Genomic DNA, 21,247 nt, shown 5'->3' on the forward strand with positions numbered 1-21,247 from the left:
CGAAACAGTTGCCACTCGCCGGCATTATGTAAAATCGCGTAAAACAACGCCTACGGGATTTGCTCTTTAATCTGGCTGAGATTGACCTTGATGACGTTTATTTAAAAGGAAAATGCAAGTGCTTGCAGAATCAATAGAATAATAGTTTAACGAGCCACTTGCTTGAAATGTTAGCAAAATTTATTAGTAGCAATTTATTACTGAGCGAGCAGAACATCGTCTCTGCAACGGCTCTCGTCTCCCCGGGAAACCCTGGTAAGGTGACGCCCAGCAGGCTTGCTTTTTTGCCAGGATCCTGGTCATCTCGGTGCGGAGTAATCTCTCTCCGCGCAGAGGGGGAAGGGAATCCCAGGCAGCCACCATCACCCTCGTCTTCCCCCACCCAGCACGACCCAGGTGAGCTTCTGAGCTAGATATCTAGCGTTTCCGTTTGCTCCCTGTAACAGGAAACGAACGGCTCAGGCAGCCCGTTTTCCTTCGCCCATATTGCTTATTCTACCCCCACCGTACCACATCCCGATGACTTGCTTGTTTCTACTGCATTGCAAGAACAAAGCCGAGTGAAAGAAAACGCAAATCGCAACAAAAATATACTTGCCCCGTGTGAGGCTCGAACTCACGACCTTCAGATTATGAGACTGACGCGCTGCCTACTGCGCCAACGAGGCTGTTGGAAGCTACACCTCCCCAGTGTTCTTGCTGTTTGTGGACGTACCTTGCAACGTTTATATCGCAAAACGTTGAGGGCCCCCAGCATTTCCTGGAAATAATTTGTTGTTGCTCAGTACAATATACAGTACTTGCAAGAAATCGTCACTTTTGTCTTTCATTTTCTTAGGAACTGTTATAGCCAATGGAAGAGACTATAACTCAAACTTAAATGATAGGAAACTTGAGTAGACTAAGTGATAAAACTGATTTGTCACACAGCATACAAACAGTATATAAGAATTTCTAATTACATAGTACAATCCTATACATATCTAGTCTGACCAAAGTGCCCCTATGATGTGTGTGTATTTCCTGCTAGGTAAGGCTGCATTGTATCCTTTATAAACATGGCAGAAAGTTTGTGGGTAGGTTTTTTGGTTTGGTTTTCCTGAAAGCTTCCAGAGCAATAATATCTAGAAGCATCAAATCTCAACCGGCCAGGCAGGTTGGAGGATTCCAACATGTGCCTATAAAATGTGTAATGCATTTACCTAAATGATCTCTGAAATGATAAAAGCTGGGGGGAGGGGAGTGCTGTGGGAACTACTAATGACTACTCACAGAATGGGGTAATTATTTTGCTGTTTTAGTTGCAAACAATTTGGGAGTCAGAAATCATTGAAAAGCTACCACTCATCACTACCAGTCCATTCAAATTCTTTCTTGCCTCCTCTGTCTTGATCTGGTGATGCACAGGACTGGGTACCAGAAACCACTGAGCCCAAATCAGTTATACCGACTGCAAGCATTTAAAAAAGAAATCAATAACCATTAAAGATTGATCACACAGGAGACAAACAGACATCCTTTCCATCAAAGTGCACAAGGCAGTAAAGGCTCCTTCCCCTTCAGAGTGCTTCCCTCATAGGCCTTCTAGCGCCACCAGACTGGATTTCTATAGGCCAGGGAAGGCATCCAGGTCTCCAGCAAGCCTGGGATGGTTTGTCAGTTCTACAAATAAATACACGAGAAAATACTGTCACAGAGAGGGGTTTACTTTGCTGTATTCTTCATATTGTCTGTGAAATATTTTCTACATTCCTCTTGTTTTATGATCAAATGAAACAAAAAGGTTAATTAAATGGGTGTCTGCTTCTCTGCCTGCAGAGCCACAAAATGGTCAGTAACCAGGAATGGCAGATTATAAAGACCAGCAAAAAAAATGGCCCACAAATCTGGGGGGGGGGGGAGAAAGATTTTAATGCCAGTCTGAGCTCACAGGAGGAAAGAAAAGACGGGAATATACATGGAGGAGAACTGCTCCCAGGCCTGAGATAAGAGAAGCCCTGTCAGGCAGCCCAGCCACAAGCATGCCTGTCTTCCCTTTTCCAAGTCTCGGGAAGGCCACCAACAAAGCATTGCCAGGGTCTGTGCAGAGCTTTACAGCCTTAATTTGGTGTTGGAAATGGACCACTCATATTTTCTCCCTGTTTCTTTGGAAGTGCCAGATTACATCTCTGTTCTGTTCCAGAACATTCAGCTGAAAGTGACATCTTACTTGAGAGAATGAAATTCGGTCAAGCAACAGGGGAAGGTTTGCTTTTCTCTTCTTATTTTGTTTCTTCCTGATCCATCCTCCCAAGCCAAGGAGATGAAACAAACATTGTTAATGACAATGACCTGAATGACAGCTCTCATTAGAGCTCAAGAGATGCCACTGGCACTTGCAGTGCCCATAAATTATGTGGTGAAACAACTGGAGGAAATAACTTGGCTTTGAGTAATCAGTAATTCAGTGTCTGCTGATCTATTCTTGCAAATATTGATCAGAACATCCTGCAATGGACTTAAGTGTTGCCTTCTTGCCACAAACACAACTGCAACACATTTACTGTATAGGCTATGCAGACAAAAACAAAGTAAATAAACACAAACAACCCAAACACTGTTGCACCTTAAGACCAACTGTCTTATTTCACCATGAGTTTTGATAGATGAAGCCACTTCTTCAGAGACGGAGGAAAGTCTATTTATCCAACAAAGCGCTTACTGAAACATAACCGCCTTTAAGGTGCCACTGTTTTTGGTTTTATAAATTTTGTTTTCTAATGGCTATGTTTGTACAGACTAACACAGCTACGTCTACGAAAACTGTTGGCATCACGGCCCTGCTCCACAACGAGAGAGACACAGAGTCTCCTTAAACAGGAGCAGATGTTCTGCAACAGACTCGAGCCGGTTTTAGAGAGGTTTAAAAGGGGATTAGAGCCACGCACGGCTGGGGGCGAAGGCTGACTTGTCACCAAGGCTAAATCCAGCCTTTCGGATCGGAGGGAGCGGGTGTCGTCTCGAGGTCAGCCTTCGCCTCTCCAGAACCCTACAGGGACTTCCATGGGGGGCTGCCGGGTGCCTGGGGAGTGAGAGGACGAGGCGGAGGAGGAGGAGGCCGGGCTTCTCCCGCGGGCTTCCCTTTCCCCGGCCCTTGCCAAAGAGGCGACGCTCGGCGTGCCACCAACGACAGCCACCCTCGGAGGGCTGCCCAGCGTTTTCCGGGGCGCCTCCGAGGCCCCAGGCCGCTTCTCGGCCCGCGAGACTCTGCGCGAGGATTTGGGGAGGGGTTTGTCTGCCCTTTCCTCCGCGCGTCACGCGCTCAATCTTCCTCTCGCGCAGGCGCACTCGCCTCACGCCTGCCCCTGCCTTCCCTCTCCTGTCCTTGCCCAGGCGTCGAAGGTTCATTGCCGCGCACGCGCCAAGTCGCGAGGCAAGCCGTGGAGGAGGTGGTGGCGAGGCTGATGACGTAGGCCCTCCTACGTCACCACCCGCCGTTCCTCGTCCCCCCAGTCCTTCTTTCTCCTCCCTCCGCTGTGACGCCAAGCGCCGCGGGTCAGCTGACTGGTGGGCGGGGCTTGCGCGAGAAGCTCCGAGCGGCCACCGAAAGGGAGGAGGGAGAGGCAGCCGAGGAGCCCGAGCAGGAGCCGCCGCCGCCGCCGCCATGCCCTCGGAGAAGAGCTTTAAGCAGAGACGCACCTTCGGTGAGCGGGAGGGGGGGAGACACCCCCCCACACCTGGCTGGGGAGCGACCCTCCCCCTCCCCCCCTCGTCGCGGACTGTCAGGATGGCGGTGGGGGGAGGGGAGGAGGGGGACCCCTTCTTTCTCCTTCCCCCCCCCCCGGAATGGCCGGGCAGGGGGAGGGGGAGGGGGAGGGGGAGGGGGAGGGGGAGGGGGGCGTTCCTCGCCTTCCATTTCCTGTCAATACCTCTTCCTCTCCCACCCCTCCCCCGCAGCTCCCCCCCCCCGTTTCGCGGGCTCTTCTGGGCAGAAGGGGAGGGAGGCGGCGGCGGGGGGGGGGAGAAAGGAAGGGTAAATTAAGGGTCTTTGTTTCTTGGGGAGGGTCTGAGGCCTTGAAGGGGGCGCTGGTGCTGCTGCTGCTGCTGCCCTGGCCTGGCCTGGTGTGTGTGTGGGGGGGTCAGCATTGGCCCCGCCTGGATACCGGGCTGTTGGGGGACTGGAGGGTGCAAGCCTTCCTCAGGGGTGGGGGTTCCAGCCCATTTTCTGGCGGGTGCCTTGGGTGGGAAGAGGGACTGGTTCCCCCCCCCCGCTGGAGGGGGGGTCCGCAGGCAGGGGAGGCAGGGCTCGTAGGGAGGGCCTTTCCTCCCACCTGGCCTGAGGAGGTCAAGCAAAAGAGGCGCGTCCTCTTCTTCCTCGGCCTTGTTTGTTTCTGATCTGCTGTGTCAGCCGGTGGTGGTGGTGGTGGTGACGACGAGGCGTGCTGGGTTGTTTGTTTGCTCGCTCGGTGACTCAAAGTGGTGATCTTGAGAGGATGACCCTGTCCAGCTCAGGACAGGCTGAGCTGGAGGCAATATTGCGTCCCGGGTCACCCCAGCCCCAGGAAAGGAGGTGTGTGGCTTCCCTAGGTCCCACCTGCAGGTTTCTGCCTTCCTGAAGTGGCCCAGGCAGCTCGGCGGACCAGCACACCCTGGCCGGGCTGAGTCACAGCGTCCTCTTTCTTTCCAGTAGCCCGTTGGAAGAACCCAGGAAGGTTTTTTGGTTCTCCTTTTTGTTCTGCCTAAACTGGTTTTCCTGCCTGTGTGTTAGGATGGAACAAGAGTCATGGCTTTGTTTGGCTGTTGCACCACTGAAAAAGAACAGAAAGGTCATCCTTGCCATGTGTTTTGTTTGACAAAGCAAGTTTCAGGCACTTTTGGTCTTGCAGGTTTAGTTTTTAAAAATCACATTTTAAATGATCATTTTAAATGCAATGCAGATCTTATTTCAGAATCACCAAGGTGAGAAAATACAAAAACTGATCTAAAAAATTCTTCTGATGAGACTTGTCAGCCAGGCTATTTAGACTGTAAAACTGAGGCAAACAATTGGTCAGTATTGAAAAGACGGGAACTGAAAATGGATGAGTCTTGTTTTTGTTTGCTTATATTTATGTTACTGCTAGGAAGGGCTGCTTTTCCCCATGATAGCATCAAACAGTAAGACTTACTTTTCTACCTCTGCCCCAATCTGCCTATCTAGTACACCTCTTCCCACTGGATTTACAAATTTTGCCACAAGACTATATGCTAGTGGAAAGGGAGGAGAGTTGATCCCTTTCTTTCTTCTGTGGCTGCAGCCTTATGCTTTAGTACCTGCCTGACAACTACAGATGGCCGTGAATTCCAGGTGGGCACTAGTAGACTGGCTAGGAAAGGGAGAGGGTTTTGTCCTTAACTTTAAAAGCATTGTGGCCGATTTGGAGGGAAACCCCTCCTCTGCAGCCAGCATAGAAGTTCACTGCTGCACCACTGGTCGGCCTCTAGCGGGGCAGGCACATTTCTGGGCTTCTTTAAATGACTCCCAACTGTCACAGCCCAGCATGGGCATTTTTCCCCCTAATAGCTGAAGCTCCACCCATTTGAGACCATGTAAACATGTATTGAAAGGCAAGGAGGTAGTAAAGAAATTGGATATTCAGAGCAGTGGGTTTTCTGTGAAACTGTGTTATATCTTTTCAAAACTCTCTGGGTTTTTTTATCTGCAGAGCAAAGAGTTGAAGATGTGAGGCTGATCAGAGAGCAGCATCCAACAAAGATACCAGTGAGTAGACTTCCATTTGTTTTGACTATTTCTTGGAGAAGCCAGAAGATCTCCTCTTTAAAGATGTAAAAGAAAAATACACTCTTGTTAGTAAGTTGGACTCATTTGTGGTGAGGAACGGCTGAAGACAGGCTGAGATCCTGGTTCCTCCCCTGCCATTTTATTTTAGACTCTGCAGGTTTTTTTTTTTTTCCTTTTGTCCTCACTCCTCCTTCCCTGTTACAGTATATGGCAACATGGAGAAAAGAGGTGTAGTGGCAATTAAGATAATAGATGGCGAGAAAGTGGGCTTGCAACTACCCCAGATATCTGCAACCATGGTGGGATGGGGGGGGAAATGACTAATTTCTCCCCTCACCCTGCATTTTTGCAGGCTCTTTTCCCTGCTCCAGCCAAAGAAGTCTTGTATAGATAACTGCTGTGACAGCCTTCAGTAAAAAACTCAGGATATAATGCATAGTAGAAACAAACAAACCAAAAAAACCCAACCACTCAAAACCACATCAAGGTAAAACTGCAGAAGCAGTATTATATACAGTAAATGGTGTGAATTTGGTAGACTGCATTAAGCCACAATTGACACAGGCTTAGACGACAGGCTAATGTGCCTTACTTAGAATGGTTTTGCCCCAACACCGGAATGATAAAAAAAAATGACTTCCCTGAGGAAGTTATTTCATGGACAGAGCACTACAACCTCTCAAGTGGGTATTGCCTGGCAGACACTGTATAGGATGGAGGCACAGAGGAGGCTTCTAAAAGCCAAAGGATTCTAGCAGCGGTGTAGAGTAGAAGTTGTGTGTTATAGCTCTGCTCTGGTCCTCTTTTGCAGGTAATTATTGAAAGATACAAAGGAGAGAAGCAGCTTCCTGTTTTGGATAAAACTAAATTCCTAGTCCCAGATCACGTCAACATGAGTGAGCTGATCAAAATTATCAGGTATTTAACTGAAATCCTTTTTGTATCATCTGTGGCCTGCTTTTTGGGGACAGTCTGTAAATAGGGAGGGTTACACCTGGTGAACTTTGTGGATTTCTTTTACCTGTAGCAGCTCAGGTTGGGTTAGAAGGAGAACAAGATAAAAAACAGGGTTAGGATTGTCTTCTATTCTATTTGACGTACAGGAAATGTATACTGAATGTGCAAATATAAAGACTGGTATGTATGTGTATGATAAGAGGGGAGGAGCCTGTAGTGGAAATATTGGGGGAGATAGAAGGGTGTAATGATGGCTGAAGATACTAAGTTGAGATGGGAGGAATTAAAGGGGAAAAAAGCTTAGGTCTTCTGTGTGTTTGGCCTGTGTGAGCACAGGACACAAACAGCAATAGAAAATTGATGTGTAGGAAAGGCATGCCTATAGAAATGAAGATAAGCCCCTGTTTGTGGGGGAGCAGAGAGATAAAATGTGAAGCCTGTCAGTAGCTGGAATGTAGGTTTTAAGATGGGAAAAGCCCTCCATGCTGTCTAAAGTCAGCCAAACTGCACACCCCTCCTCTGTGGTACTCTGTATGTTCCTTAAGGCCGTCTTCAGAAGGTGGAGGGTCCCTTTCATCTCAGGGAGGTGCACCAGATGGTGGGCTGCAACTCCCCGCATTCCTCTCTTCTTGCTGCCATAGGGTTTGGGTTGACCAGAGTTGCCTCCAGTGACATCTAAAGGCTGCTCTTTGCTTGGCCGTGTCTTAATCCACTATATCGTTTTGCAGTCAGTTCAGGGCTATGATGGGGAATGGGATATTGCTCACCATAGGATTTCCATGGACAGCTCTGAAAGGCTTGCTTTATTTTTCAGGCGTCGCCTACAGCTGAATTCCAATCAAGCTTTCTTCTTACTGGTAAATGGACACAGCATGGTGAGCGTTTCTACACCGATTTCAGAGGTGTATGAAAGCGAGAAAGATGAGGACGGATTCCTGTACATGGTCTATGCCTCTCAGGAGACCTTTGGTATGATATCCTCTGTGTAAACCCTACCCAGTGGCTTGTAGCCTAGGATAGTTTTTACCCCTTCCGCCAAGAGGGAAACGAAGGAGTGTCACCAGCCTGCTCACCGTAGTTGCGATTAGCAGGTGTTCCCATCATACTTTGCTTTTGTTTGTGAATATTGGAGTGCCAGTATGGACCAGCCCAGCTTCATAGACCTGCAACAAATTCACACAGGCAGATTTGCTTTTTAAAACCCTCTGGAATTTGACTGAAACCATACCATGTGTGTTACACTGACAATAAAGGGAGATGTTCTCATGACTCTGATCGTAGGAACTGGGCTGAATGATAAGTAACACTCAGAAATACATCTTTGTGACATCTCCTCTGTTAAATCCTGCTTGAGCTCCTAAAAACTGTTTTTAGAAAGGGAACAAACAGGAGTAAAGGCTGGCTTTAAATCCATGGTGAATTTTGATAAGTCAGTGGATATGGTGGGGAGGGAGGAATAATCCTGGTATAGCTACTTTAGATGATTACATCAGATTGCTAATTATTTCCATATATCAAATGCCACAGCTTCAATCTAGTTTTAGGAAATGTGTACTTTAAAGCTAGGTTATGTATGATGTAACAGTTATCTAGGAAAAACCTCAGCCTATTAAGATCCTGTTGTAATATGTTGTACACCTCCTCAAGATTTTCTCTGTTAACCACACCACCATCCTGAATCAAAGAGGACATGTTTTTGTCCTTCAGGTGTTAGTTGAGCACTTGACTGAAAAGGGGGATTTTGAGAGAGAGGGAGTGAGAAGATTTAAAGGATGATCACAGAAAGTTTTATTTGTTTGTATGTATGAAGCACAGTAATCTTTCTACAAGTCCTTGATTTTTGTTCAAAAAGGTGGAATAGCTTTTGAATCACGCCCTTACTAAAAACTCTGGTTTCTCTCAATATTACCTGCAAATTCAAAGCATGCCCTTATGTTTTAGATTGGCTGTGTTTGGGTAACGGGAGCAGCCGAGAGTTTGGTCACTTGCCCTTCCTGCCATGTGCATGGGAACTAAATCTCAGCTTTGTTGTAAATAGGATGTTGTCCTATGCAAAAGGAATAATTCAGTTAAGTGGCTAACGTAATGAAATGTACTAAATATATCCTTGTATATTCATGTCTGTGAGTTTAATTATTTTTATAGCAAGCTTCCACTAATGAGAGAAAAGAGCAATGCTTAATTTTGGCACGCTGTAGTCCCTCATTAAGTGACGTAGTTTGTTCCCTCGCATGCATCTGTTCAGTGCTTGCTTTTATTTGTTAAAATGTTCACTGTAAGCTTTCACTTCTCTGTAAAATTTTAACATATTCTGTTCAGTTTAATATCTTCAAGACAGCCATCCATATAACTGATGCTTGTACAAATGTTTTTTTTAAAAAAATACTAATATGGACGATTCCATCCTGAATTGATTAGAAGCGTGGTCATTCACAAGTCCATTCCGATCTTAATGCTATGTCTGAACTAAAACAACAACAACCCATAACCACCACCCAATTTCTCCAAAGTTTTCACTGATACAGAAGTGAAAGATGCCATGGCCTCATCTGTGATCTGTGAAAAATTACCTTTCCTACAAATATGGCAAGCATCGTACTTAGAACAGGGAATGCTGCCGTAGGACTGAAGGAATTTTTTTTTTTTGCTGGAAAGGACCTTCTATTATCCAGTAGTCTAACTTGCTGAATAGACAGCTTACAGAACCAAAGCTGCTGCCGAGCTTTGTAGTCACTATTTTGAGATAAGACATTGTTTGTTAACCTTTGGTTTAATCTACTGTGATTATTACACCAAAGCCTCATCATTTTTTAAATCACCAATGCAAAATTGGGATGTCTGAACAGAGACTACTACTATGGTCTTTCATTTTTTTTCAGTACATTAAATTTACTCAGATAAAAACATTCTAAAAATGTACAATTTTACCTTTAACAAAGTATAATAAACATAAAAATCCCAATACCAGAATACTTGACATGTACAGTCCAAAATCAAGTTAGATGAATATTAAATATTTACAAAACCTTTAATATTTATATAAAGTTACATGCATGTTTTGTAATACTAGATGTAAAAGAAATGGCTCAAAATGGGCAGAATAGTTTCCTTCATTCCTAGTGGAAAGTTATATTTGAAAATAATGTTAACCTGCACTTTTGAAACCTAGGTGGTTCCTACGGCTAATAATTTATTATACAGAAATAGTCCCAAGGCTATAGTAATACTGTAAGTTGTTTGAATGTTGGTAGGTTTGTGACTTACCATGATTTCAGGTTCTGCCTTTGGCCGTATCCAGTACAGCAGCTTTACAACAGCTGCAAGCATGGCATACCTCTTAGCAATAAAAATACCCTCTACCAGCTTAAGAAATTAAGTCAGCTGCAGAGACTAGGGCTTTAACAGAACAGTATCCTGTACCCTGCAGAATATGCCTTTCCAGAGACTTATCTTTGTAGCTTATCTTTGGCTACCTCAAGCAGTTTTTTTTTCCTCGTGGGTGCACAAAATGTAAGCTTTTATCAAGCGGTTCAGGCAAGGGCTTCTTTAGTCAGGGCTGTGCTGCAGTTATCTACTGCTGACATGGTTCCCAATCGTCAAACTGTGTATCTTATACTTCAGTCACATGTTGCAAGTGGTACTTCTCCAACATAGTCCGTTATGCTAGACTGGGAGTCAGGAGGGTCTGTGCTTCCTACTATCTTGTCTGGAGCTATTGGTGATTCTGCCTTATGTGCTACCACATCCACTAGTTCAAAGTTACAGCCAAACTAATATACACAGTCTTTTAGGAAAATGTTGATTTTCCTTTGAAGGAGGGTTGTATGAATCCCCATCAGCTATTGGGCTGAAGTCAAACAAGGGGAAATAATGACAGTTTCCCTAACAGGTTTGCTTTGCATGTCTCAAATCAGTACTTTGGGAAGCAGACATGATCAACTCTCCCGTGATCTCCTCTTGGACTCCCTTGGCTTTACAAAGTGAGAGCTGTTGTCCATGCCATTTGAAAACAAAATGGCTAGGGCACAGACTGTTCCTTCTGCCTGGAAAAAAAGGCAAGAAAAGAAATCCACAGGTTTTTGGGAAGGCCAGATGTCACAGGAACAAGTTTGAGAGATTTTTGCAGTTAAGGTGCCTGAAAGTTTGAGTAGCATTAGATGGTTCCTATTTTTAAAATGAATATTTGGCTTTCATCTGGCAGATATTCCAGGCCAGTTGAAAAGTTCATCTCAGTAGTAATCATAAAGGTGCACTAAGGAATGATAAGTTGCTTTTACATTAAAGCAAAATAAATGGCTGTGTTTCTTCTCATTAACATCGTAGGTTTTAAACTTTTACTTTAGAATTACAGCCGCTGCAAACATAACTCTTATTTAAATGTTATATGCTAGGGTCACACAAAGGGAGCTGAACTATGATCCTACTAAAATCAATGTCGCATAATTTCCTGATTGTTTTCATTGGGGAATAAATTCAACTAGCTTAGTCTCATGCCTATCCTATGTAATACTGCTTGAGTGAAACAGGGCCAAGGATATGACATCTCCATTGCATAGAAATAACTGAAGTTGGATATAGGGTGCTAGAAACCTGATGCTTTTGCAGCTTTGGACACGGATTTCCAAAAATCTAAGCAATGCAATAAATCTCCTTGAAAGGTTTTCTTACAGAGGTTAGTTTTTATGCCAACCCCCTCCCCCAAGATGCCTCCAACCAAGCGAACATCGGGCGTCTGTTTCTTAAAGGCAACAGGTATGACAAGCATAGGGCTATCAAGACATTATAAAAAGCAAAACCAAATGCCCCATCCTCTGCTCTTCCCAGTATCCTCTTCAGAGCAAGAACCTCTTGTGCAGTGAAACAGCCCACAACTTCAAATCTTGTTGTATTTCCAGTGGCAAGATCTAGTCAAGTCACACAGCCACCCTGCCTAGGCTCACAGTTCCCATTACAGCAATACTAATTTGCCAGATCACAAATTAGGTGTGAGGCAGTCCAAACACTGACTCTGCTAATGAAGCGAAACAATGACAAGAAACACACCAGACAGAATTAAACAAATGCCTCCCTTTAGCAAGATGAATTCACGTTTTTCCAAGTCTGCCCCAGGAGTTTTGCCAGCTTCATCCTAACTTGGATTTAGTACAAAAACCTACCTAATCGTCAGTGCTAGTACTTTATAATGTATTTCAGTTCTAAGAGATCAATGATAACCCTTTCCAAGATGTGAGATAAAATATCCATTGTGACATCTAAATTGGTAGCAATGCAAAACACATCTCAAACCCTGCTGTCAGAGTTTGAAGTCTGAAATTCATTGCAAAGGCAGAGTAACTTCCTGTGGCAGAAAACAACATGTGGGTAACAGCTTCTCCAGTGGTAGCTGTGATGAATTTTCTAAAGCCCCACTTAGGAGTTCAGTGCCTGGCAGTAGACCCTTGGAAATTAAATGTATTCCACAGCTGGTAACAGATTTCCACTTAGAAACAAATGCTGACAAGCAGAGTGTAATGGTTTCCAGAATGAACCGAAATTTTCACCTCTGTTCTTTTGGGGGAGAAAGGGAGTAAGGAATAAAATTTATTTTATCTGAAGTTCACATAACCTGCTGGTGCCCATTTCCAATGGTTGGAATGTCTCTTGCACTGGTCTGAGGCTGCCATAAGTGCAGAGAATAAGAACAGAAGGATTCATTCTTCTGTAGTGCAATCCTGTAAAATCCCAGAGTGTAGTGCCCGATTTCTTTCAAGAAAAAGTAGGCAAGTTTACCTAGGCTCAAAATGTCAAAGTCCAGCTGGCAAATGGCTGCTGGACGCTCAGCCTCTGGCTTTCACTCCCGATTACAACATCACTTCCCAGGAGTTCACCCTTCCAGTACAAAAGACCAAAGCAGGTCATCTTCCCTTCCGCCCAAGGGCTGCTGTTTGTGTGGAACAGAAAAGACTGTCGGCCAGTTCCACTATCCACGAGAAGGTCCAACATTAAGATCCGTGTTATAATTTTGGCAAATGAGTAAACGGGTTGACAATGCCCCCCACCCCCCATTACAGTTCCTTCTTATGTTGACATCAAGCACCTTTGGATTTAAAAAAATAATAAACTCAACAAGTGGACTGCCCAGGTTCCAATTCCACGTTTCTTAATTAATCCATGGCTTTTGCCATTAAACAAAACAAAAACTACGTCTGTAAAGTTAGTGTCAGTCTGCGGAATCTAAACTTTCAGCCGGTGGAGCATATTTTAACCGAAATGTACCTGCAGGAAGAAGAATGGATGCAGGTCAGTTGCATAAGGTTCAGACAGGGTAACCAAGGACACATTATATAGTTCTGAGTCAGATGTCTTTCAAGAGAGTAACAAGTTAAACATGAGAGGTCCCTATTTGTGAAAGAAACCAGGAGCAAGGCCTTCTGCCTCTGGGATGCCAACAGCCTTCAACCTCACAGCTGAGAAACCAAAGAGCAGGCCCTTCCTCCCCCCCCCCCCCCGCCGCAGGATTCTTTGGGCTCTGTCACAGGCTCACTCCACAGTCACCCATCCCCCTTCCTTGTCCCTTCAGCATTTCAGGCCAGCTGGATTCAGTTTGTTTCCACGGCCTGTTGCTCCAGTGAAAAGAGCAGGGTACTGGCAGAATGCAGGTGAGCTTTTTTAGTGAGCGCCACCTGCATGTTCTTGCATATATTTATCGGCTTAAACCGATCGTTTTTTGGATTTCCCTTCCTCTGCCCAAACAGTCATATTGGAACCCATATTCTGAGCAGTGGATCCCCTGCAAACTAATCGGTTCCTCACCTTGCCGATTGAAATCCATTGGGGGCTGCTTGCAGTCTTGCGCGCGATGCCCACTGGCTCCACAATTGTAACAGGAGAGATTCCCGTTCTTCTTATGGCCTGTCCCTCCACCGCTGCCGCCCATCATGCCGGGGGCCTGATACACCCCTGCTGTCCCTGCCATAAAACTCTGCATCGGTGGCACGGCAAAGGTGGACGGTCCGCTCATGACTGAGTCGGCTCCGATGCCACTGCTGTACGGAGAGGGAACCATCGGAAAAGCAGAGCTCCCGCTGTACTGCTGGGTGTTGAGATAGCCATTGCCGCACAAAGGGTTGAAGGGCAAAAATGGGAAAGTAAACATGGACGGGCCTGAAAAGGGGTGCTGGAAATAGTTGGCATAACTGACCGTCATGCCACTGGAACCACAGTTTCCACTGCAGCCACAGGAGCTGCACACCATACACCCTGGGGGTGGGGGCAGCGGAGGCTGCTGGTGTGGGTGTGGGGGGTGGTTATTCTGGTTTGGTACGGGAACACTCCCTGCTGAGCTGCCGCTGCCACCGCCACCACTACCACTGTTGTTGTAGAAACTGTTCTCGGCAGCTGGCGACAGGGTGGGACTTGAGCTAGGAACAGGGCAGGTGGGGACATTGCTCAGGTTTGCAAAGGAGGTGGGTGGGTGGCTGTTGGAAGAGGCAGTGTTGCTGTTTGCACAGAAGCTGCTGCTGGGCATGGGGGCAACGGGCATGCTGCTCATCGCAGAAAAGGCCACTTTGGTGTTGGCTGTATAGAGAGCTGTCCGGGGGCTGATTATTGCTGGGGACATACTGAATTGCATACTATTGGAGCATGATGATGGGCCCACAAGGGTGGAATCAGTAGGAACGGAGGAAGAGACCAGGAGTTTAATGGGGGGTCGTGCCATGTGGAAGACGGTGCTGGCAGCAGCGGCAGTGGCAGAGGAGCTTGTTTCCACCAGGATTCCTGGCTGTGCTGCTGTTTTCACCATCCTGTCTAGGGTGGAAACGTGTCCCATTTTGGTTCGCGGCCCAAAGTTCACTGAAGGCGCTGAAGAGCTGTTTTCAGGGACTCCAGAGAGCACTTGGATGGACTGATGAGACGCTGGCATCCCTTCCATAACCGTGTTTCCAAAACTCTTCTCCATTTTCATGCTGCTTCGAGGTAGCCCCAGGGAGTATTTTGTCCTGTCTTCCCCAGACAAAAGCGAGTGCATAGATGATGATAGGAGCTTCATGTCTGTGGCTCCCCGCTCAGATTTGTGCATAGAGTTCAGTATTCTCATTGGAGTGATGTGAGGGGAGCCTGCAGTCATCAGCTGGATGGGCACAGGGTGATATGTGGACGGACTGGAGCTTGCCTCATTCTGCACAGGCAAAACCTGAGCAGTTGGCCTGGTGGCACCAGAGCTGAAATGATTCAGGATTGGGATTGGCTTCTCCTTCTCAGAGGATTCCAAGGGGATCTCTAAACCTACAAGACAGACAGAGGTCAGCTATAGCCCACCAGGTAAACCCTGCAAGACAATGAGGCGCCTTTCCTTACGTCTCTCACTCTCTTCTGCGCTATCTGAGCTCTCTTCCCGGGTCTGGATTCCCATGGGGCTAGAGGATGAGCTGGAGTATTCTGAGGAGCTTCCTTCACGGGGGTTTGGAGGGCCTGGCTGATCCACCTCGACACGTAGCTCTTTGGGGGAAAGAGAGAAAAGGGCAATAGGTTTTAGAAGTCCAATGGGGCGCACTCTTGCATTTCTTTGAAGAGACACACAGACAACCTATGGGTGTTACTGGCTATATGGCACCTTGCAGAAGATTGTGCAGGAAGGTCAATGTGACAGAGTGCCACTGTTTTGGATCACTTTTATCTCAGAGCCACTGGATTTCTCTTTACACAAAAAAAGCCAGTTGTCCACCCTCACCATGGCTGAATGAGCAATATTTAGGATTTCTTGGGGAATAAACACTCGCCCAATTCATGCATACGATTTACCTGTTGTATGGTTACCACGGATGCTCTGGATCGGGGCCAAGTGTGTTGTAGGAGGAACTCTGGCCACCCCTGTGCTCACAGAAGAAGAGACAGCTGGATTCAGGGTCCGTTTCTCCGACTTCTCCCTAAGGTAGAAAGTTGTGGAAATCACTACATAAAATAAAGTATCTAAAATCTGACTGTGTCCTCTGGCATTATGGGGCTGCATTCAGATGTACTGTTTTTTTCTCTTCCAAAGAGTCACGGTGGGTTTTGATATGAAAAATAAGACTGTAAAGGTTGACTCTAGAGAACAAGCTTTGGAGTTGAGCAAAGACAGAAGCAGGGCTTTGCTTTCTCCTTGATCTGACACGTGTTTTGTTCTTGAATACTTACTTTTCCAACTCCAGCTGGGTCTTGAGTTTCTTTTTTGCTCCCATGGTGAGAGATTCAAATTTATTCAGATCTTCTTCTGTAAGGCTCAGGAACTTGTACAGAAAATAAATTAAAACTCAGTTTTATGCTACGTCACATTTACAGACATAAAAACTACATTGTGAAAAATATACATCAGCCTTCATTATGAAACCTCTGAAAATAGTTCATTTACATAATGCTCCTTCTTGGGATACACTGTGTTTGAGCAGAATACAAGTGTACATGAGACAAGCCCAACCCTCTTCCCAAAGGTCTCTCTCACACATCATAGCTTTGTGTCCATAGTTTTCACAAGAGTTGGGTTATGCACTCCTTGACTTCTGTGAATACTGCAGGGACTCCCTCTTAACTGCATTTAACAAAAATCTGGCAGCCAATTTCATCTCAATATTATGTGCAAGTACTCAATAGTTACCTATTAAACTGTTCCCTAAAAACACTCATCAAACTGAGAACATGTAATCCAGCCTTTATTGGGAGTCTTATTAACAGTTATGTTTCAATAAATCATACAAAATTTATTGGAATAACAAACCACAGCCTATTATAAACTTTAATTTGTCTATTATGAATTCTTTATAAAGTGTCTAAAACATACTAAGCACTGTACAGAATGACATAACAAAGTAGACTGAAAAATTAAAGATTTGCTTTTAAGAAGCAAAGAGATCCACCAGAGGGCACCGCAGACTTTTGACATCATTAGGTTACAATGCATGGGAGAACAGCCGCAAATAAACCTCCTGATGAGGTCCCATTTCTGTGAGTAAAGCACAGGTGGGCATCTTAACACCTGCCCCAATCATGAGGAGTGGTGGTGGTGGAGGGGGGAAAAATACTGTGTAGATCAACTTTTGAAAGCAATTAAATCAAATAAACCACCAGCTAAATAGTGGTTGAATGAAGACGGAGAGGTTAGGATAGATTCAACTATCAGTTTCAACATGCACAGGTGTACTGAATTACTGAAATTTACATGTACAGTGGTGCCTCGCTTAATGGGTGCCTCGTTTAACGATGAATCCGCATAGCAATGGATGTTTTGCAATCATTTTTGCGATTGCATAACAATGTTTCTAATAGGAAAATATCGCTTTGCGATGATCGGTAAGCTGTTTCGCTTACCGATTTTCGCATAATGATGTTTTCCCAACAGCTGGTTGATGGTTCCAAAATGGCCGCCGGCTTAAAAAAATGGCTGCCCGGTGTGTTTTCGTGCCCATTCCTCGCTTACCGGGCAGCGAAAATGGCGGCCGTATGGAGGATTTTCACATAAAGGTAAAATTTTTGCCCATAGGAACACATTAAACGGGTTTTAATGCATTCCTATGGGCTTTTTTATTTCGCATAGCGATGAATCCGTATAGCGACGATTTTGGCTGCACGGATTATCGTCGCTATGCGGGGCACCACTGTATTCACTTTAAGAAGTCCAGTTCATTCAAGGAGTCAGTTTTACTCCCAGGGGGCCAACCAGTGCCTTTAGTCCACTTGTTTTCAGTCCTGAGAGAATAATTTTGCATAGGACTTGTATAGAAACATGCTAATCCAGAACAAAGGCATGCAAAATAGCAGGAGACACCCTGTGCCTCCACCTCTGTCTGCCTTCCCACTTTCTCTCCTTCACTGGGTGGAGACAACAGAAGGAGGGAAAGGCCATGGCACTCAGGGAGCAGGCCCAGGATCCTTACCTTCTCCATTGTGAGCTGCTTGAAAACGGGATAGTACTTGTGCAAGCGCAGCTTCCGCAACCACTCCAGAATCCCGTTTTGCTCTTGGGCCTGTGGGGTCTGAGAACTGGAGGCCAGCAAGACAGGCAAGGAGTTCTCCAATGGGGAGCGGCAGGCCAGAGAGGAGCTCGTCCCACCTGAATGTGTGCCATGGGAGAGCGTAACCGGGGTGGCTGCTGGATGTGACACATGATGCTGCGGGTTGTTCTGTGAAGACTGGATTCCAGCAACGCCACAAACCGGCCTGCAAAGAAAGAATGAGACAGTCTTACCAAAGCAAACGCACCTCAAGTACATTCGCCAAGAGAGCAAGGCCAGCCCAAAAATGATCCTCCGGACCTGGGAGGCACATCTTCCTTAGGACTCAAGATGGCAGTGAACACCACAAGGAGGGCCATCCAAAAGGCTACCACTGCAGAAGCCAAGGACATGCTGGGTCTCATTTTTCCTGGGCAAGTCGGCAGACACACCCAAGAACCCCTAGGGCCAGGGTCAGGGCCAGGATGGTGATGAGGATCCTGGGGTCACCGGCCATCCTATACACTCACTGCAGTTCAAGACACTTCAGCAGAAATGGGGACTGACTTCAGCAGCTTAGCAGGGAGCTATTTACAGTATCTCTTCAGGGCTGTTGGAAAGTAGATTCCCATGGGGTACAGAAAATATTACATCAGAACTGAACATCAGTATGGGCTGGCAATAGCAACTTCAGACTTTTCCCTACAAAATATTCATAAAGCACACCTGCCATGCCTTTATTTTTAACCACAAAACAAAACTGCTGAGAAACTCAGTCCTTTGGGGTTTTGTATTGGGCCCTTTTATCTTGCTCAGTTTTGACAAACATTCCCAGCAGAATGTGAATGTCTCACAGCTTAGCTTTAGGTCACCTGAAAGACAGCATCTCCCTTTAGGAGCCTCTACAGGTTTTAAGATGTTCTGTTCTGGGGAAGCCCTTCGCTCCGGTCTAGAACTCCCTAGTCAAGACTTGAGGGACGGCCTTTTCAATGGCTGCTCCTGAGCTGCAAAACCCCCTTCCCAACAATGCCAGGCTGGGCCCCTCCTTGCTATTCATCTGCTGGCAAGCAAAGAACTTGCCTTCTGGGCATGATTCCAGCCCCTCGTTGGACTGCGTGGAAGGGAGTCACTTTTAAGTCTGTGGTTTTTTGGTTTTAAATTGTTTTAAGTTTAATAGCCTTTTGATATATTACACATTTATTGTAATTGCATTCTTAATATTTTGAAATATTTATCTGTCATCACCCTCCTCTGCCATTTTATAAGCCACCTTGAGTGAGTGAACTGGAAAAAAGGCCAAATTTAAATGAAATGAAACAATAAATAACTCTTACCTTCCAGAAGCAGCCAGTGTTGTACCCACTTTATAAAGGGAAGTGTGACTGGGACCTTTTAAAAAAAGGGATAGAGCAGGTGGTTGGACAGGTGAAGACCAGTTGCACTTCCACTAATTCCATGCTTATTGGGGTGGGGAGGAATGAATCATTAAAACTCACTTGAACTCTGAAACTGCTGTGAATGAGATGAAGTGCTGAAAAATTTCTTGACGTGGTCATTCTTCCAGATGTGGGAAGGTAATGATGCCAAATACCTACAAAATGAGTTGAACTCAATAATGACTTCTTTGCATTTGGAACACAAAAAGGAAAGCTGCATGGTTTTAACTGCAGAGAGGGAATCAAAACAGAAAGGGCTCCTTCACACCCTCTGGCAACTGTCACTGAGACATACAGAGGAAGAAAGAGCCACAGTGGATACCTTTGGCAGCGTAAGAACGTCTCAAGGAGACAAAACAGCTACTGAACCTAGTAATGTGAAATGGGTTGTACCATCACTCCAGGGCTCTTGAAATTCTCACACTCTGCCGCTACCCTACTGAAATGTTTCAAAGAAAGTCAAATGGAGAAGTGACATGCCAAGGAGCATGGAAGGGTTACTGTTTCCCTAAAGAAAACACTTGCATTAGGCCCTGTCTCTCGCTCTGAGGAGAAAGCAGCAGAAAGGTAAGGCTGTGCTCCCTTTCAAAAGCAAAGACAAGCAGGCAGCTTGGGACTCCCCAGAGGCACTCCATTGCCATTCCCACAGCCACCTGCCATTCTGACTCACAAAAATTTTGTAACGTCAAATAAACCCTGTTGTGTTTTTCTTTAAAGAAAGACTCTGGATTGCAGCTCAGTCAGGAAGGTGAGGCATCAACCAACTTATCCAGTTTAGACTGAAAGCACAGAAGATTCTCATCCCTGACAGCTGGTTAGATACCCAAGGGCCCAAGTAGTTTCTATCATTCACCACCTCCTGTTAAGGAAACATTTGCTTTAAAGGCTGGAATGAACTAACATTAACCTCTAACTTGGTTTTGTTAACACATCTGTTACACTACTTGCCTCAGCCTTGGGAAGTCTGGAGTAGTTCTGCTAGTCCTTGTGAGACGTGAAGATAGACTTCCCTAGACTTTAAAAGGAGGTTACTGGGTGGAGTTCTTTCCAACACACCACTGCGCAAGAGATACTGTGAACTGATCCAGACTTAGTCAAGGCTGGAGTCAAACCATTATAAGGAACAAGATTCACATCACTCACCAGGAGTCTGTGTTGTGCTTGACCCTATGCTAAGCACGAGACAGTCTAAAACCAACCTGGTCATGTCAGTAAAGGCTCACCAGCTCTTAAAGGTAGGTGTGTGTGTCTGCGTGCGTGCCTGCGTGCGTGCGTGTTCCGCCTTACACTCATTTTAGTTGCCACTTTGACTGGTGCTTCTGTACAGCTACCATCCCATCTTCCAACATTCACTCTTGCTTGCTCCGCAACCTAGCCCACCATCTATTGCCTAGACAATCCATTCCTGTAGCTGCTGCAATGCACTCAAATTTCTTGGGTCATCCTCAGAAAAAAATGGAAGCATTGGGACCTCCTGCAAACAAAACAGCCCCCTGCTCCCACCCTCGGGGAAGAGCAGCCTCTCTCAACATTCTTTCCCACAACCTCCATGTTCCTGTTGACTCTACTCTAGCCTTGCTCTTCCAGTCTTCTGTTTGGCCAAATCCCTTCCTTTGCCTATTCTACTTGGAATGTGTTTTTGGTGCTGCTTTTGCTTTTACTGTTTTTAGCTTTAAATATTGTCTTTTAATGATATAAGCCTCCTTGCATCCTTCTTAAGGAAAAATGTGAAGTAAAAATATTTTAAATAAATACATGGATACATTTCTGACTCCTTGAAAACACTCTGATGTCTAGAACAGCTCCTCAGAGAGCTCACCTCCCTCCCTTTTCCCCCAAATCCTTCTTCCAAATTCTCTTTAAGATTGAAGCCTTTGCAACAATTTCCTAGCCCAAGGTCCTCCTGTAGCACTGGCCAAGGAACTGTGAAATGAAAGAACTGCAACACCATTCCTGTTTAACTCTGCCTTTTCCCTTTGCCTATTTGTCTGTCTGTCTGCCCGCCTGCCCATCCCTTCATCTATTTAGAATATAGGCACCATCCCCACCCTGTTCTTTGTAAAGCACTCTATGCATGGATGGCGCTGTCACAATACACTTCCCTCTGTAACAAGCAGTCTGTGCCTCTGAAGGGCCAGCTGAAAGGG

General features: G+C 45.7%; 2 protein-coding genes and 1 non-coding gene across 4 annotated transcripts in view; 1 reads left to right on the forward strand and 2 right to left on the reverse strand.

Moving 5' to 3' along the window:
* Positions 1–595: 595 nt before the first annotated feature.
* Positions 596–668, reverse strand: TRNAM-CAU (transfer RNA methionine (anticodon CAU)). The gene has a single exon. It is a non-coding gene; the product is annotated as a tRNA-Met (tRNA).
* A 2,837-nt stretch (positions 669–3,505) lies between these two features.
* MAP1LC3B (microtubule associated protein 1 light chain 3 beta) lies at positions 3,506–9,128 on the forward strand. 2 transcript variants are annotated; one of them, XM_072980636.2, is made up of 4 exons: positions 3,506–3,683; positions 5,685–5,740; positions 6,573–6,679; positions 7,533–9,128. In XM_072980636.2, the coding sequence occupies exons 1-4, from the start codon at positions 3,644–3,646 to the stop codon at positions 7,705–7,707; spliced, it is 378 nt and encodes a 125-aa protein (XP_072836737.1). In that variant the 5' UTR covers positions 3,506–3,643; the 3' UTR covers positions 7,708–9,128. The 2 variants fall into 2 exon arrangements, with proteins under 2 accessions (XP_072836737.1, XP_078236544.1); XM_078380418.1 differs by lacking the exon at positions 3,506–3,683 and adding an exon at positions 4,645–4,938.
* A 458-nt stretch (positions 9,129–9,586) lies between these two features.
* ZCCHC14 (zinc finger CCHC-type containing 14) overlaps positions 9,587–21,247 on the reverse strand; it is a 32,129-nt gene continuing 20,468 nt past the window's right edge. The window contains exons 6-13 of the mRNA XM_020788346.3: positions 19,161–19,255; positions 18,999–19,053; positions 17,608–17,890; positions 15,875–15,966; positions 15,500–15,624; positions 15,056–15,196; positions 13,511–14,983; positions 9,587–12,973 (exon numbers count right to left, since the gene is read on the reverse strand). Of these exons, the coding sequence (XP_020644005.3) occupies positions 12,918–12,973; positions 13,511–14,983; positions 15,056–15,196; positions 15,500–15,624; positions 15,875–15,966; positions 17,608–17,890; positions 18,999–19,053; positions 19,161–19,255 (2,320 nt within the window). The 3' untranslated portion in view covers positions 9,587–12,917. The remainder of the gene's footprint in view (positions 12,974–13,510; positions 14,984–15,055; positions 15,197–15,499; positions 15,625–15,874; positions 15,967–17,607; positions 17,891–18,998; positions 19,054–19,160; positions 19,256–21,247) is intronic.

Source organism: Pogona vitticeps, chromosome 10 (assembly GCF_051106095.1).
Source record: "Pogona vitticeps strain Pit_001003342236 chromosome 10, PviZW2.1, whole genome shotgun sequence".
Lineage (NCBI taxonomy): Eukaryota > Metazoa > Chordata > Lepidosauria > Squamata > Agamidae > Pogona > Pogona vitticeps.